Source organism: Helobdella robusta (assembly GCF_000326865.2).
Source record: "Helobdella robusta unplaced genomic scaffold HELROscaffold_46, whole genome shotgun sequence".
NCBI classification, from domain to species: Eukaryota; Metazoa; Annelida; class Clitellata; order Rhynchobdellida; family Glossiphoniidae; genus Helobdella; species Helobdella robusta.
In genome coordinates, this window is record NW_008705138.1 from 714,879 (window position 1) to 729,853 (window position 14,975).

Here is a 14,975-nt window from a genome sequence, read left to right on the forward strand (position 1 = left end):
CTATCCAGTATTTCTTGGGCTAGCGGTTCTTTGACAAAAATTCCAACACCATCTTTGGCCGTCTTTTGACCATTCCAGAATAGTTTATATTTTAATTTAGTTTATAATTACTATCTCAATCAGACTCCACAACTAGTCTTCGGAAGACATCCAAGTTCCCTTTTAATTTCAGTGATCCTGGTTCATGGCCACAAAATTTTTCTAATTCAGAAAGGTGTTTCATAACAAAAATGAGATTTGAAAATTTGGCTGAACCAAATTTAATTAACAGTAGCAGAGAAGGACGCAATTTAACCAAAGATTGGTTTTATAAAGGTCTCAAAAATGGACAAAAATTAAAAAGATCATGGTTAGCTTATAGTGAAAATAATATAGCTCTCTATTGTATTCCTTGCAAGCTGTTTCCTCACTTAGCTAAAGGAAAAAGACTTACCAATTGAAAAAGAATAATACAAGACATTTTGGATGCAAAATGTTTTTCCTTAATATTTGACTGCACTCCAGATATCAGTCACAGTGAACAAATGACTCTGGTAGCTCGTTACGTCAAAAAGATACAACGGAAATAGATGAAATTTTCATTGATTTTTTCCCAGTTAGTGACAAAACAGGTAAAGGTCTCAATCAAGAAACTTAAAAAAATTAGACTTAGATGGACTTAACTTGGAGAATTGTAGGGGTCAATCTTATGACAACGGGGCAAATATGGCGGAAAAATATAAATGAGTACAGTCCAGATTATTGCAGAAAAACAAACTGGCATATTTTGTTTTGTGTGCTGCTCACTCTCTCAATTTGGTTGACTAAGAATTTTTTCGGAACTTTGAACAGTTTGTATTCTTTTTTTGCAGTTTCAACTTCACGCTGAGAAGTTATCCAAAAAAATGTGCCGATAACATTGAAGCCTGAAAGCAAAACAAGATGGTCTGCAAGATTAGATGCGGTCGAAGTTGTATATAAACATTATAGTAAAGTGATGCAGGCTCTAGAAGGTTTTAGAAGTCATGATCTCTCAACTCCTCAAACTGTGAGTGAGGCAAGCTCTCTTTTGAAAAATATTGAAAAACTTGAATTCATTGAGATGGTTAATTTTTGGCATCCATTGTTAGAAAAAATTGACCACGTAAACGAATTTTTACAAAAAAGAGATTTAACGGTAGATTTGGCTGCCCGAAACCTCAAAGAACTTTTAACATTCATGAAGTCTTGCAGAGAGTTTGCACCATCTGAAGCCATTGCTGATGGTAAATTGTTAGCAAAAATGAATAATCTAACATCTGAATTTTCAGAAAAGGAACCAAGAAAAAAAAAATGCCTGATGAGTTGTGTAACAGTGAAGCTTTTGCAAGTGTTGAAAATGTGTACCAAGTGGCTATGTTAGAAATCATTGACCGGATAATTACAGAACCTGGTGACAGATTTGAAGCTTTGAAAAATGTAAACAGCATGTTTGGATTTTTGAGTGGTGTTAAAATTGAAAAAATGCAGATAGTAAATCTAAAAATTAAAGCAGAAAAATTGGCAAATAGATACTCAGCTGATCTCAACATTGAAGAATTCAACTTTGAAATAGAAGGTTTTAAATATCACGCTTTGACAGTTGACAAAAGTTTGAAAAAAGCCACATCAAAAGAAATGTTAACTCTCATTTATAAAAATAAATTTAAAAAAAGCTACCCTAACATCACAGCTGCATTTGAGAATGTTTCTCACATCAAAGCCACATCAAAAGAAATGTTAACTCTCATTTATAAAAATAAATTTAAAAAAGGCTACCCTAACATCACAGCTGCATTTGAGAATGTTTCTCACATTGCCTGTCAGTGTCATCTGGAGAACGAAGTTTCAGCAAACTCCAAATCATCAAAAACTATATGAGAAGTACAATGGGGCAGGAGAGATTTTTCAATCTAAGCATAATTTCAATCGAATACAAACGAGCATCCCTTGTCAATTTTGATTATGTAATCAATACATTTGCAGCTAAAAAAAGCTAGAAGAGTTTGTTTTTAATGTATTACTAATATATAAAACAATTACTTGAAACGTAGACGCTGCAATATAAACAAAGTTTTTCACTTTTTAATGTTGTCGATTTCTAGGTATGTTAACATGTATATTGATATTAAAATAATGAAAAACATGTAATTTAAAAAACTGCATTTAAACGATAGCTTACGGTAGTAACATAATAATAACGTGGTAAGGGGCGGCACACTGAGTTTTACCTCCCTGGCAAATACGCTAGTTCCGGCCCTGAGTTCGATCGATGGCAGTTCAAAATGATGAGGTAAAAGGAAAAGTTCTTCATAAAAATTTGAAATACACCTCAAACTGAAATCTAATAAGTTACGGAAAAAACAGCGGCGATGTACTCGAGGGTTTTATATATGGGCAATTAAAGAGGTGTGTGGATTAATTGTTAGCCAGTGTAGATAAATGTACAAAAATGAGCTGGAAGCTATTCTGGAAAGTCTAGAACAGCTTTTGCAAGTTTGTTTTGGTGCTAAATAACGAAAATTATTAAGATGATTTTGATAACAAAGAATCACATTAGGGACAAAAAAGGGACATACCAAATCATATAATAGCAAGTTTTTATGAGATGTGTGATGTTTGAATGTACTGTCTAGAAGTTTGTGACTGGTTCATACGATTTCATGCTCGAGAGTGAACATTTAGTGAGGTTTGCTAAAAAGAACATAAATTTCACATTTCTGTGAATTTAATTGAAAGAGTTTAAAAAGTAGGTATGTATATGTGTGTCTGTCAGTGTGTATGGGTGTATACATGTGTATATTTTTTATAGACTTTTTTACATTTATATTAAACGTGACATTTTAGGCTTGAAGCATTTAGATCATAAACAAAATTGCAACTAAACTACTGAAGTACCAAGGTCACGAGGTCAATGTGGTCTACATGAATCTGGTCGTTTGTTGTTCAAACTTCAAGAGTATGGTGCGAATGGAAAAATAGTAAAATGGATCGAGAAATATTTCAGCAACAGAATTTTTCAGGTCAAACTAGATGATGCCTTATCAGAGTCAAAACCGATTTTGAGTGGGGTCCCTCAGGGTGGGGTTTTGAGCCCGTTGCTTTTTCTTATTTATATTGATGACATTTCATCTGTATATGACAATATCCTACTTTTTGCAGATGATTCAAAATCTACGGAGTATTGAAGAGTGAAAAAGACAAAAACAGTTTTATGCGAGATATTGGTAAATTAATAGTTTGGCTTAAAAATAGGTAATTTTAATTGGTAATTGAAATTAAACACATATAAATGTCAAAATTGGCTCAAACAAACCGTGTTTACCCTACACCATTTTGCATGCCAACCCAGCCGTCCATCTTTCCGAGGTCGGTAAATGAGGAGACGACGTAAGTTGTCTCATGTTGGCCGGCGAGATGGCTCAGTGGTTCAAATGCGCGCTGAATCAAATATCTCTTTCTTTTAATATTACTGATTCTTGTCTATCCTGGTTTTCTTCTTATTTCTGTAATCGTTTTTTTTCTGTTGTTCTCAATAATTCTACTTCTAACTCCTCTACTCTTACTTTCTGGGTACCTCAGAGTTCTATCCTTGGCCCTTTCTATTTATACTCTATACTTCTGAACTACCTCGTATTATTAATAACTTTTTTTTCTCTAGTCAACTAAATGCTGATGATTCTTACATTTATACTTCTTTTCCTCCATCTAATCTCAATAGTGTTCTTCATAATTTATCTCTATGTCTTTCTTCAATTATCGCTTGGTCTGACTCTATGTGTCTTAAACTTAATCCTTCTAAATTTGAATTAATTTGTTTTAATAAATCTAAACACTCTATTACTATTCCTCCTATTATTTTACCTGATTCTAAAACTCTTGATGTCTCTCATAAGTTTCGTAGTCTAGGTTTTATCTTTGATTCTACTATGTCTCTCTCTTCTCAGAGAGTTAAGAAGAAGTGTTGCTAGAAGCTCTTACTTTCATTTACGTAGAATAAAAAAACTTTTGCCTTTTCTTGATGATCCTACTCTTCTCCTTCTTGTTACTTCGTTAGTCTTATCTAGGATTGATTATTGTGCTCTACTATGGTCTTCCTGACTCTATACTCTATCCTTTAAGTAAAGCTTTTAACTCTGCTGCTCGTCTAGTTGCTGGTGCCCCTTTCTTTTCTCATATATCTCCATATCTTGTTCTCTTGCATTGGCTACCTATAAAATATAGAATAATTTTTAAAATTTGCACGTTCATGTATAAGTCTCAATCTAAATTATTTCCTAAGTATTTATCAGATATATTAATTGAACCTAAACGCCCCGGTTTATGATCGTCTTTTGGTTCTCGCTTCTTCTTAACTCGTGTTAAACACTCTTTTGCCAAATCTGCTTTTGCTTTTTCTGGTCCTTTTCTCTGGAACTCTCTACCTACTTCTCTGACTACTTCTCCATCACTTGCGAAGTTCAGAGCGGATATCAAGACCCATCTGTTTTCAAAATTCATTGAGGAGCGCTGTTGAACATCGCGGAAATAGCGCTTTATAAGCTAATTGATTGATTGATTGATTGATCTCAATGGCTATCATAAACTCAGCGTATATGATGCGGTTGACAGCAAGTAATGGCAATCTACTGTCCACAACCTTTTTCAAGAAAAACCATCGACAACTACTACAAGGTGTTAAAAAAGTCGTTGGTCGCCAATGTCTTGAAAAGGATAAGGCAAAAAAATATAAGAAGAAATCTCATAGGTATTCGGGCTGCTGATGAGTAACGATAGGGACGAAACACGTGTCCAGCCTATCCAAACGAATACTATTCTTTTCTTCTTTTCACTCCTGCTCACTGCTCTTCCTGGTATGGTGTTCTCATACATTAGCGCAATCACAACAAACCTGTGGTAACGTTAGATTAGTAGATTATGTGCGCTCGGTGCTACCGACATAGAGATGAAAGAACTCAAAGAATCGGCTATAATTGTTTATAATGTCAAATATGGAGCCGGTTTTAAACCACAAAATGTTCGATACCATACCTTTATTCAATCAATCAATTTATCAACCATGGGAGTCTCCTTTATATGATAGTTAAAAAAATCTCTGTAAAGTGACTTAAGAAAAAGATAGGATGATTTAAGAGGTCCAGTTGTGAATTGACACAATTTTTCTAATATTTTACAACAAATTACAGTTATACCATAATATTTTTTCAGCCCCATTTTTAGTAAAATAATTTCGTTATAGAATGAAAATATATTACGCATTATTATTTTTCCTGAATATTCATTAGCTACATAAAGCTAAAACTGCTAAACCAAGTGGAGTATTATCAGATAAAAAAATGCTGTTGTTAAGAAAACTATGAAACTGTTGTATTTCACAGTGCATATGATTCAAAAAACATCGTGCTCTTGACATGACAACAAAAATATTTAGTGATTATAATAAAAAAAACGTTGGACGTTTAGAGAGATCACATACAAGTAGGTGGAGTTATTCAAAGAGCGTGCACATCAGATCACATACAACATGCGTTCACATTAGACGTCTGTACACTCTGCATGTACCACTCATTTGCTTTTGTATCGGGTGGTATTAGTAGAAACAAAAATGAATGAACGAAGGCGCTGAGTCTTCGTCGTGTCCATTTTGTTTTCAATATACTTCGTTTTTACTTAATTTAACAAAATAGTAAAAGTTTAGCTAAAATTAAAATATTAAATTTGTACCTTGTTTACTATTCTAAAAATCGAAAATTCTAAAAAACTCTGGAAAATGGATATATAAACAAGGTTAATATTAAAATGGCGTTTTCTAATTTTCTCATATAAAATATAAAAATTGAATTGAATCCACTGAATGACTAACTAAACGGAACGGTATTCAGCCGCAAAAAATCGACAAAATATTGATCATGTTATTTAAATTTTGTAATATTAAATTTATAATTTTAGATTCTAATGTTTTTTTCTTTAGTTTTAGTAGTTAATTAAACATTAAAAACTTATTTATAAAATATTTATAATTTTATACTATATTACTAGTTTTATTAATTTAATTAAAATTATTAAGGACAAGCTGGGTAAAAAATATTGAAATATATTCTAAAGTTTTTTTTAATTAAGTATATATTATAATAATTATAATAACTTAATTATTGTTTTTTAAATAAGTGGGATGGTTGTTTAATTTCTGAAATCTGAAATGTAAAAAAATATTTAAAAACAGGATGTATTTAAATTTTAAAAAAGGAACAGCAAAAAATTAGAAAGAATGAAAAGATTAATTAATTTTGATATTAGTTAAATTAAATTAATATTAATTATTGATAATTTTATTTACCTTCATTGTATTATTAATTGTTTAATTATTATTATTGACCATTTTAGTATTAAATAAAGGCTTTATTTATTTTAGTGTTAATCATTAAAATGAAATTATTTGTCAAACAATTTGATAATTGACAATTTTATTGACCTGCATTATATTATTAATTGTTTAATTATTATCATTGACCGTTTTAGTTTTAAAGGCTTTATTTATTTATTTTAGTGTTAATCATTAAAATGAAATTATTTATTGAACAGCTGTTTTTAGTTTTATTGATATTGACATTTTATACTTATGTATGAGCTTGTACCAAAGTCAGAACATCATAAAATAAGCCAACCTAAAATGATCACTAAGATATTTTGTAGATTGTTGAAGTCTTGCCAAAATTAATCAATTCATATTTAAAAATAAATGATTAAAATTGATCAAAGAAAAATTAGCAAAACTTCTGTTGGTTTTTTATAGAAATATTTCTCTAAGTTGCTACTATTATTTAGTTAAATTTAGGGGAAGTGAGTTTAAAGATCTATAACCGTATATATGCGAGATTGTGGATAATAGTTTTGGTTTTTATTTTATAGTATGTAAAATTTAATTTCAAAATGTACTAATAAATTATAGGTTTTGTAACAAGTAAAAGCTTAAAATAAATATATTCAAAATTCTAAATTCAACTGTTTTTTCAATGTTAACTTAAGGTTTTCTAACTAGATTTCTTACTGCTTGCATATATATATATATATATATATATATATATATATATATATATATATATATATAAAGTATAAGATTTATATGTGGAGTTGTAGTTATGTGCAATATTTTCTTAATGGACAATGAAAGGTAAATTGTAGATTGTTCTAAGAAGGTTTTCTAACTAGATTTCTTACTGCTTGCATATATAAATATATATATATATATATATATATATATATATATATATATATATATATATATATATAAAGTATAAGATTTATATGTGGAGTTGTAGTTATGTGCAATATTTTCTTAATGGACAATGAAAGGTAAATTGTAGATTGTTCTAAGAAGGTTTTCTAACTAGATTTCTTACTGCTTGCATATATATATAATATATATATATATATATATATATAAAGTATAAGATTTATATGTGGAGTTGTAGTTATGTGCAATATTTTTTTAATGGACAATGAAAGGTAAATTGTAGATTGTTCTAAGAACTAAGGGTTTGCTGTAATTTTTATGCATGATTTACTTCGATTTCCAGTTTAGTAACAAGTTCTTTAAACAATTTTTAAATCTATAACTTCTGGGTAGAATCAATCAATCTTCGTTTTGCGTCCAGAGACCCGGTTTCCCGAGGTAGGACGTTGTTTTCTTTGCCATCAGCTTTTTGCGCCAAATTAGACGATCAGTAGTATTGTTTAAATAATAAATATTGTTCTAATTAATTATAGAACTCTCCAAGAAATAACTTAACAACATGCCAATAGCTGTGACAAAACGAAAGAGGGACAACACATCCCCTAATACAATTTCGTTAGGAGCAAGCAACATTGGCAACACTTCTGATGAAAGAACCAGACAACAATTTCTAAGGGCTTTTGAAAGAGAGTCCATTGTGGGACATCATGTATGTAACAATTTTTTTGTAACAATTTTTTGTGATCAAATTATTTTCCTAAATTATTCTCTAGGAATATAAAGTGATGTGATACAAAGTTTTCTGTTTATATGTTTTTGTGTATATTTTCATATATGTGTGTAGGTTTGTTTGTATTTACAAACCTAGGTATGTTTTCTTTTAAAATGTATATCCATGCAGACAATAGAATTTTTAAAATGGTAATAATATTTAGAGAATAAAAATGATTTTTGACAAATAAAATTATTTTTAAAGAGTAAAAGGTAAATATTCATAAAAGAAAACTTTAAAATGTGAACAATTTGTTTTGAGATTGATTGAGAGTAAATTAAATTATTGATGTTACCAACCATCCACTAAAACGCATAGTTTACAATCAGAAGATGAGGGATTGATAAAACTATAGTGGTTAGTGAGGACAGCAAGTTTCTACATGAATTGTTTTCATAAACCTTGCACTATGGCATTGAAACCGGCACAGTTGAGAAAAAAGCAAAATTCTGAAGAGAAACAACTTATGTTCATAACAATTTCTCAAAAGCATTTAGACTTTTTGACAAGTAGAACTGTAGACCATAGGAAAGAAAATTAAAAGTAAATGAAACAATGGCAATATTCATGAAAAAGAATGGCTAAAACAAGAACAGAAAGTCCCAAAAATTTGTGGCTTTCCAAAGAATAGTTAAAGATTGCATCTAAGATTAATTAGTTAGTCAACCAATGTAGATGTGCATGAGAAGAGAACATTGAGAAGTTGATGTTCATAGGTTGCTGCGTTGTACAAAATACTAAGGGTAAATAACTTAAATTAAATGCATGACATGCTACTTTATTCCTTGTGTTATATTAATTGACTTGACTTATCAATTTATTTGTAAAAAAATGGCTGTAAAACAAATCATCATTTGCAACTTGAACTAAAATGTAACCAGGCATTTTTTAAACAGTGTTTTGCACCTTCTTGAAATTTTTAGATGGTTCTATTTATTAAAAATGTTCAATATACATCAACCATTCAGTTTGAATTGGACATATCACCTCGAAGTTGTGAAAGCAACACCTCATCATTCCAATGTTTCAACACCCACTCTCCTCCTATACTTAATTTGAGTCCCAACTTGAGTCCGATGCAGGATGGTCACAGAACATCACCACTGGAAGTCAGAGTTCAAGAGGCAGTTGCTGCCATACCTGGTTAATTATTGTTTATTACATCTAGTCCATTCTCTTTTTATAGGCGACTTAAACATGATTATTGTTTGACTGCATAATTTTATTATTTATGTATTTTTTTATATCATCAATTTCCCATTTTCATTTACTTTTCTATTATTCTGTTAGATATTGGTCCTCAATTCGTTGGTTCGCCTATTTTGTATCCATGCATCATAAATGAACCTACCAACTCTATTGAGGTGAGTAAATTTTTAATAGTCATTCTAAAATAACATTATCTATGAAATTGTCTCCAGTGTTTTTGGTCCAGTCAAATCTCTTAACTGAGTCCGACCATTTAATTGGATGACTTCATTTTAAAATCTCTTTGCATCATAATTTAATTTCAATTAAGATTGAAGTCTTGATGTTTTAGCCAACTGGGCTTTGTGCATCATTCTTGTGGTTGCAATACCTCATGAATTCAGTTGAAAATGCACCTCAATTGTTTTAATTTTCAGTTCAATTTTTTCAAATCACCAGTTTTTCCAAAAATCTGATGTATATAATTTATATTCAAAACTCTTATCTTTTTCCAATATCATTGAAATGATCATCATGTTATTCCTCAACATTATTAAAATTCATACATCAGCTGGATGATACAATACCAAGCAAGAAACGCAAAGTGGCTGCAGAACTAGTTGGCATGTCGCCTGATGCTCAAATTGTTGTTCAGAGCCCAGGACTGAACAGGATGGAACAGGTGACGACTTCTGCTCCCAATCAGCTGAGAAGGAAGAAAGTGGATAGAATGCTGATGGAGCATAACAATGCTGCCAACAGTAACAATAGTGTTAACAATGTTAACAATACTAGAAGGTCTTTGAATGTTTTGCTAAAACCTGTAAATTGTTGTCTTTATTCTCCGTATGACCACTGCTTTAGTTTAAAATATCGTTATCATAAAATACGACATGGATTGTTATGCTACTTCTCTTTAGTCTAATGCAATTTTAATGTTGTGAATTTTTTATGAGTTTGTCTCCAATATTTTAATGGTCAGATAATTAATTATTTCTCAGTTACATATATATGTGAATCATTCTTCTTTCTTAAAATCAACATTGCTTTGTTGATTTTAAAAAAGCGTTTGATTCTGTCTGGCATGAAGGTTTGTGGGCAACATTAGAAAGTATGAGGACATCAGAAAAGCTGGTCAAAGTACTGAAAGGACTTTGTGAAGAATTAAAAATGTCGGTAATAATAGGTACAGAACTTGGGGATTGGATAAAGGCAGACATTGGAAGCAGACAGGGCGATCTAATATCACCAATACTATTCATAGCATTGCTAGAAAGAGCAATGGAAAATTCGGAATTGGGTGGAATTGACATATGAAGGAGAACTGTCAAAAATCTAAGGTTTGCTGACAATATAAGACCTTCTAGTTGCTAGTGAAGAAATTCTACAGAGACTAACTAACACATGTTGGTGGAAAAGATCACAGGTTGCATATCAACAAAGACAAAACGAAGGTGATGATTACGGGAAAAGGCAGAAACAATGCGGAATTTCAGATAGAATCAGAAAAAATCGAACAAGTAGACCGGTTTGTGTATCTTGGCAGTCTTATAACCTGTGACAACAACTGCACCAAAGAAATTGACAGAAGGATAGCAATAGCCCATGGAATGTTCGCATCATTGAAGGAAATATGGAAAAGTGGAAATATATCTATAAAAACAAAGTTGAGAATGATAGAATCTTGTTTTTTTCCGAGCTTGCTCTATGCATGTGAGACATGGACAATAAAGAAAAGAGACAAAGACAGATTGGAAGCATTTGAGATGAAGTGTTACCGAATCAGTTGGGAATCAGTTGGAGACAGAAAGTAAAGAATGAAACCATCAGAAATCAACTTGGAAGACAGAAAAGTGTATATGACAAAGTCAGAGAAAGAAAATTGGGATTTTTTGGACACATTTGTAGAATGAGAGAAGACAGATTGATTAAGATGGTACTAATGAGGAAAAGAGATTGGAAGAAAAAATTGGTAGACCTGCAAAGAAATTGATAGATGACATTACTGAATGGACTGGTGTTGGTATTCAGAATTCAATAAAACTGGCCAAAGATAGAAAAGGTTTTTGGAAAGAAAAAAGGAAAAAATAAAAAGTAAAAAGCATGTAAAAAGCATACACCATCGGCCTCGACGGTCCCTCGACGGACAAAGGAGGATCATTGATTGATTGATTGATTCATCTATAATACAGCTTGATCACCTCAAAGGTTACAAAAAGCTGTCTATGTCGTCAACACTAATACTAATACACAAATATTTTTGACTTAGCTGGTCCACAAAGTTATCGATGATCACTTATCAATGACTTTATATTATAGTCAATGTGTATGGTTTGTTTGGAAATGAAGTATTAGACATTTATTCATCGTAACTATTTCGCCACAAAGGATAAAAAATGTCTGTGCACCATCCAACTCAGTCAATGAAATAATTTTTGACCTTTATTCTTTTGAAGTTCTTTAAGATTCTTTTGTGTATAGGTATGTGTTTATGCGCGTGCGTTTGTGTGTTTGTGTGCAATTTGTTGAAAAGATGATGTAGAACTCTCAAAATCTTTTGTGATTTACCCGAAAAATAATCTAATTCTGATTTATTTAAATAAAATTGTGGATTGAAACGAAATGAGTTTACAATTATGTTGGTCTCTAACAGATTAGTTAAAATGATTTAGAGAAAGAAGCTGATGCATTTGTCATGTAGAATACTTCTAGGAGAGTGTGTGTAAAAATTTAATAGCAATTTGAAAATTAATGACAAATGTTTTTAATTTTGATAAGCAAATTTTTAATAAGCAGATTAAAATGATAAGAAGTGTTTGTAATTTTTTTTAATTTTTGCATTAAAACTTACCTGAAGCCCTGTTTTGAGAAGCAGACATCACAGGACTGCCAACAACAAAACCAACCCAACTCCAACTTCAATGAACATAACAACTCGCAGTAATTCTATGCAACAACAACAGCAACATCATCAAACCAATTCAAGAAGACTGCCTTGTTTGTCGCCCCCTGCTAATGTACCGCAGCTTGCCAGCCACCATCACCACCACAATACCACATCATCATCCTCGTCAGCAGCATCAAGAAGATCAGCACATAACCATTACATAGCACCTGAAAGAGGATATGTATATATCAATTCTGTTAACCAGCAGGTGTTTAATTGTTTTGACAGTATCTTGCTTTAAGTCTTTTTTATTTTAATAAGGGAATTCTTACTAATCTTAATATAAAGAGTCATGAAATCATTTTGCTTTTGTTCACTTCAAAGTTTAATTGAGCAATACAAGAACGGGGTTGAAATTTGAGCAAAATCTCTTCATTTGCTCATTTTTTGTTTGCCCTGATTGCTGCTGCTTGCATATTCTAATAACTAATTGGTGAACACATAAAAAGATAATAGCATCACAATAATAATATCATATAGGTGCAAGATTTCCTAGTGAGTCAACAGGACCCACAACAACAACATTTGATGGATCCCAACAGAAACAACACATATCTTCACAATGCCAACAACAACCAACAACACGTCCAACCTCCACCATTTATAGCTTCCAACATCATAAACCCACCACCGACTGCTTACCTACCTCCTTACACATTGAGACTGGCCCCTTATGAACTGCCCATCAATCATGTAGAAGTTCTTCCTTCCCCCAACTTCTACCCACACCCTCTGTCATCACCCACTGGCCATCAGTATGACAATTACCAACACAGAGCCACAAGACAGTACACCAGGCAGACCATGCTAAGAAATATGGAGGCTCCTATCAATAATAATATTTTGCTTGTGGGTTTTTAAGGGCTTTTAATATGATTATTTTTTATAAATTTTTCTTCCCTTCCAAAGTTGGTTATCAAATATAAATGTGTTTGTTTACATTATGTTAATTAGGATATGAGTTCATGTGGTTTATATTTTTGTAATTAGGATATGAGTTCATATGGTTTCTATTTCTGTTGTTGAATTAAATCATTATTTTCCTCAGCTTACGCTTGGCAATCTTAATGCTTTCTTCAGTATTTTTTATTTGTAATGGCACCTTATGAGCTGCTTGCTCATCCGTCATGCTGAAGTTCCTCTTTCTTTTAACATTTTGCCTTACACTCTTAATATTTTCATTTTCCAATTATACACCCCTAATGTTCAAATCTGTAAACCATGTTTCATGTGCACATATTTTTTACAATTAAAATGGGTTGAAGATGGAAGACATGAGTGAAGTTATATCATTAAATTGTCTGTTGTACATTTTGTATTGTTTTGGTGGCTGTGGTTGCAATTTAATGCAAATCTTTCACAGGGAACTTATTTATTTTATAATAGCAAATAGTTTGCAACATTTCTGTATTGCAATAAATGCTTTAGACGATAGCATTAATTTAGCAAATATTAATTTTTATATTAGATTTGAGAAATAAATTATACGTTTTTAGACATCTCATCTTCCAGTTGTGGACCCATTGGTCCCCACTTACATCAATTTTGTACCCTACTCGGACCCAAGCTACTACCAGCAGCCTCAACAACATGCAGCCAACAACAACAACAATAATGTTAGTAACAATGGTGCTACTGATAGAGCCCAACCCACAAGACTGCCTCTCAATGTCATTAATGAACCAATCAGAGCCTGGGATTATGTATGTACATCATTTTGTTTCGTCAGTCATTTTGTTATTTTATGTCATTTTATGTTCAATCGCATCCACGTTTTAAATGTCTAAATATAATTGTTTAAAACTTTCAAAGATTTTTTATCTTTATTTAATTTATGATGAAGAATATATCTATTTGTAGCAGTGATCTAATTTCAACATAAGTCATATAATTTCCTAATTTTGTTAATATTTCTCGATTCTCTTCTTTTTAAATTGATTTTCAATTTATTACTTTTTTGCATTTGTTTTTTTCTTATTCCTGCTTTCTATGTTGCTCTGATTTATAAATTTAAATGCAAAGCTATCAAATCTTAACATCTGCATTTTATTTTTGTTATAAACTTATATGAGTTTAGATATCTGGTTCAGCCGTATAAACTTATTAATGACAGAAAGCATGTATTGTGTATGTATGTATGTATACATTGTCAGTTATTATAATAATAATTGTATGTATGCACTCGCAAGCACCGCATCTATATGAATTGCTATGTATCTTGTTATTGATAATGATGATACTGAGGATAAAATTGTTCACAGGCAAGCCAGCACATGCCATCGTCTCCACCTCCATCATACAACATCATGTTACCACCAGCTGGTCGCTCGTACAGAAGGCATCCTGGTTATGCTAATGGATTCATACAACACTTCCTGTTAGTTTATCTTCTTATTTATCTTATAGTTGATTACTTGCAGTTGTTTAGCAATTTTTTGTCAGCTGGTCTATCAAAGTACGGGGTAATTATTATAAGTAAAAGAAGTTAAATAAATTTTTGTATTTTGAAAATAAATTTTTTTCTATAAAGTAATTATTCAGAACTGCAATGTAGTTATCTTCTTATTTAAGGACATTCTCTTTCTGAATTTAATTCTGATACTAATATTATTATAATAATAATATGAAGAAGAGTGTACGTACAACTGCATCTACATTGAGTGTATGTTTGTCGTCACTGTAGATAAAAATAAAATTCCTTCTGTTGTTAACCAATGTAATTAATGCTGGTGTCTTGACTATGTCCAATTAACCGTTGGGTTTACATTAAAATATTGGTTGCTGATGTCAACTTGCTGTGGTGGCAAGTTGGTATATCTCAGATTGATGATGGAATA

General features: G+C 31.4%; 2 protein-coding genes across 2 annotated transcripts; both read left to right on the top strand.

The window, feature by feature from the left end:
* Positions 1–1,311: 1,311 nt before the first annotated feature.
* On the top strand, positions 1,312–2,286 carry HELRODRAFT_178172 (hypothetical protein; the record flags this gene model as incomplete). The annotated part of the gene is made up of 2 exons (XM_009026306.1): positions 1,312–1,736; positions 2,208–2,286. The coding sequence occupies 2 exons, from the start codon at positions 1,312–1,314 to the stop codon at positions 2,284–2,286; spliced, it is 504 nt and encodes a 167-aa protein (XP_009024554.1).
* Positions 2,287–7,790: 5,504 nt separating this feature from the next.
* Positions 7,791–14,627, top strand: HELRODRAFT_178173 (hypothetical protein; the record flags this gene model as incomplete). Its single annotated transcript, XM_009026307.1, has 9 exons — positions 7,791–7,940; positions 8,972–9,146; positions 9,294–9,367; positions 9,763–9,989; positions 12,049–12,188; positions 12,267–12,346; positions 12,619–12,987; positions 13,635–13,754; positions 14,400–14,627. 9 exons carry the CDS (start codon positions 7,791–7,793, stop codon positions 14,625–14,627), a joined length of 1,563 nt encoding a protein of 520 aa, XP_009024555.1.
* Between the last annotated feature and the right edge of the window lie 348 nt (positions 14,628–14,975).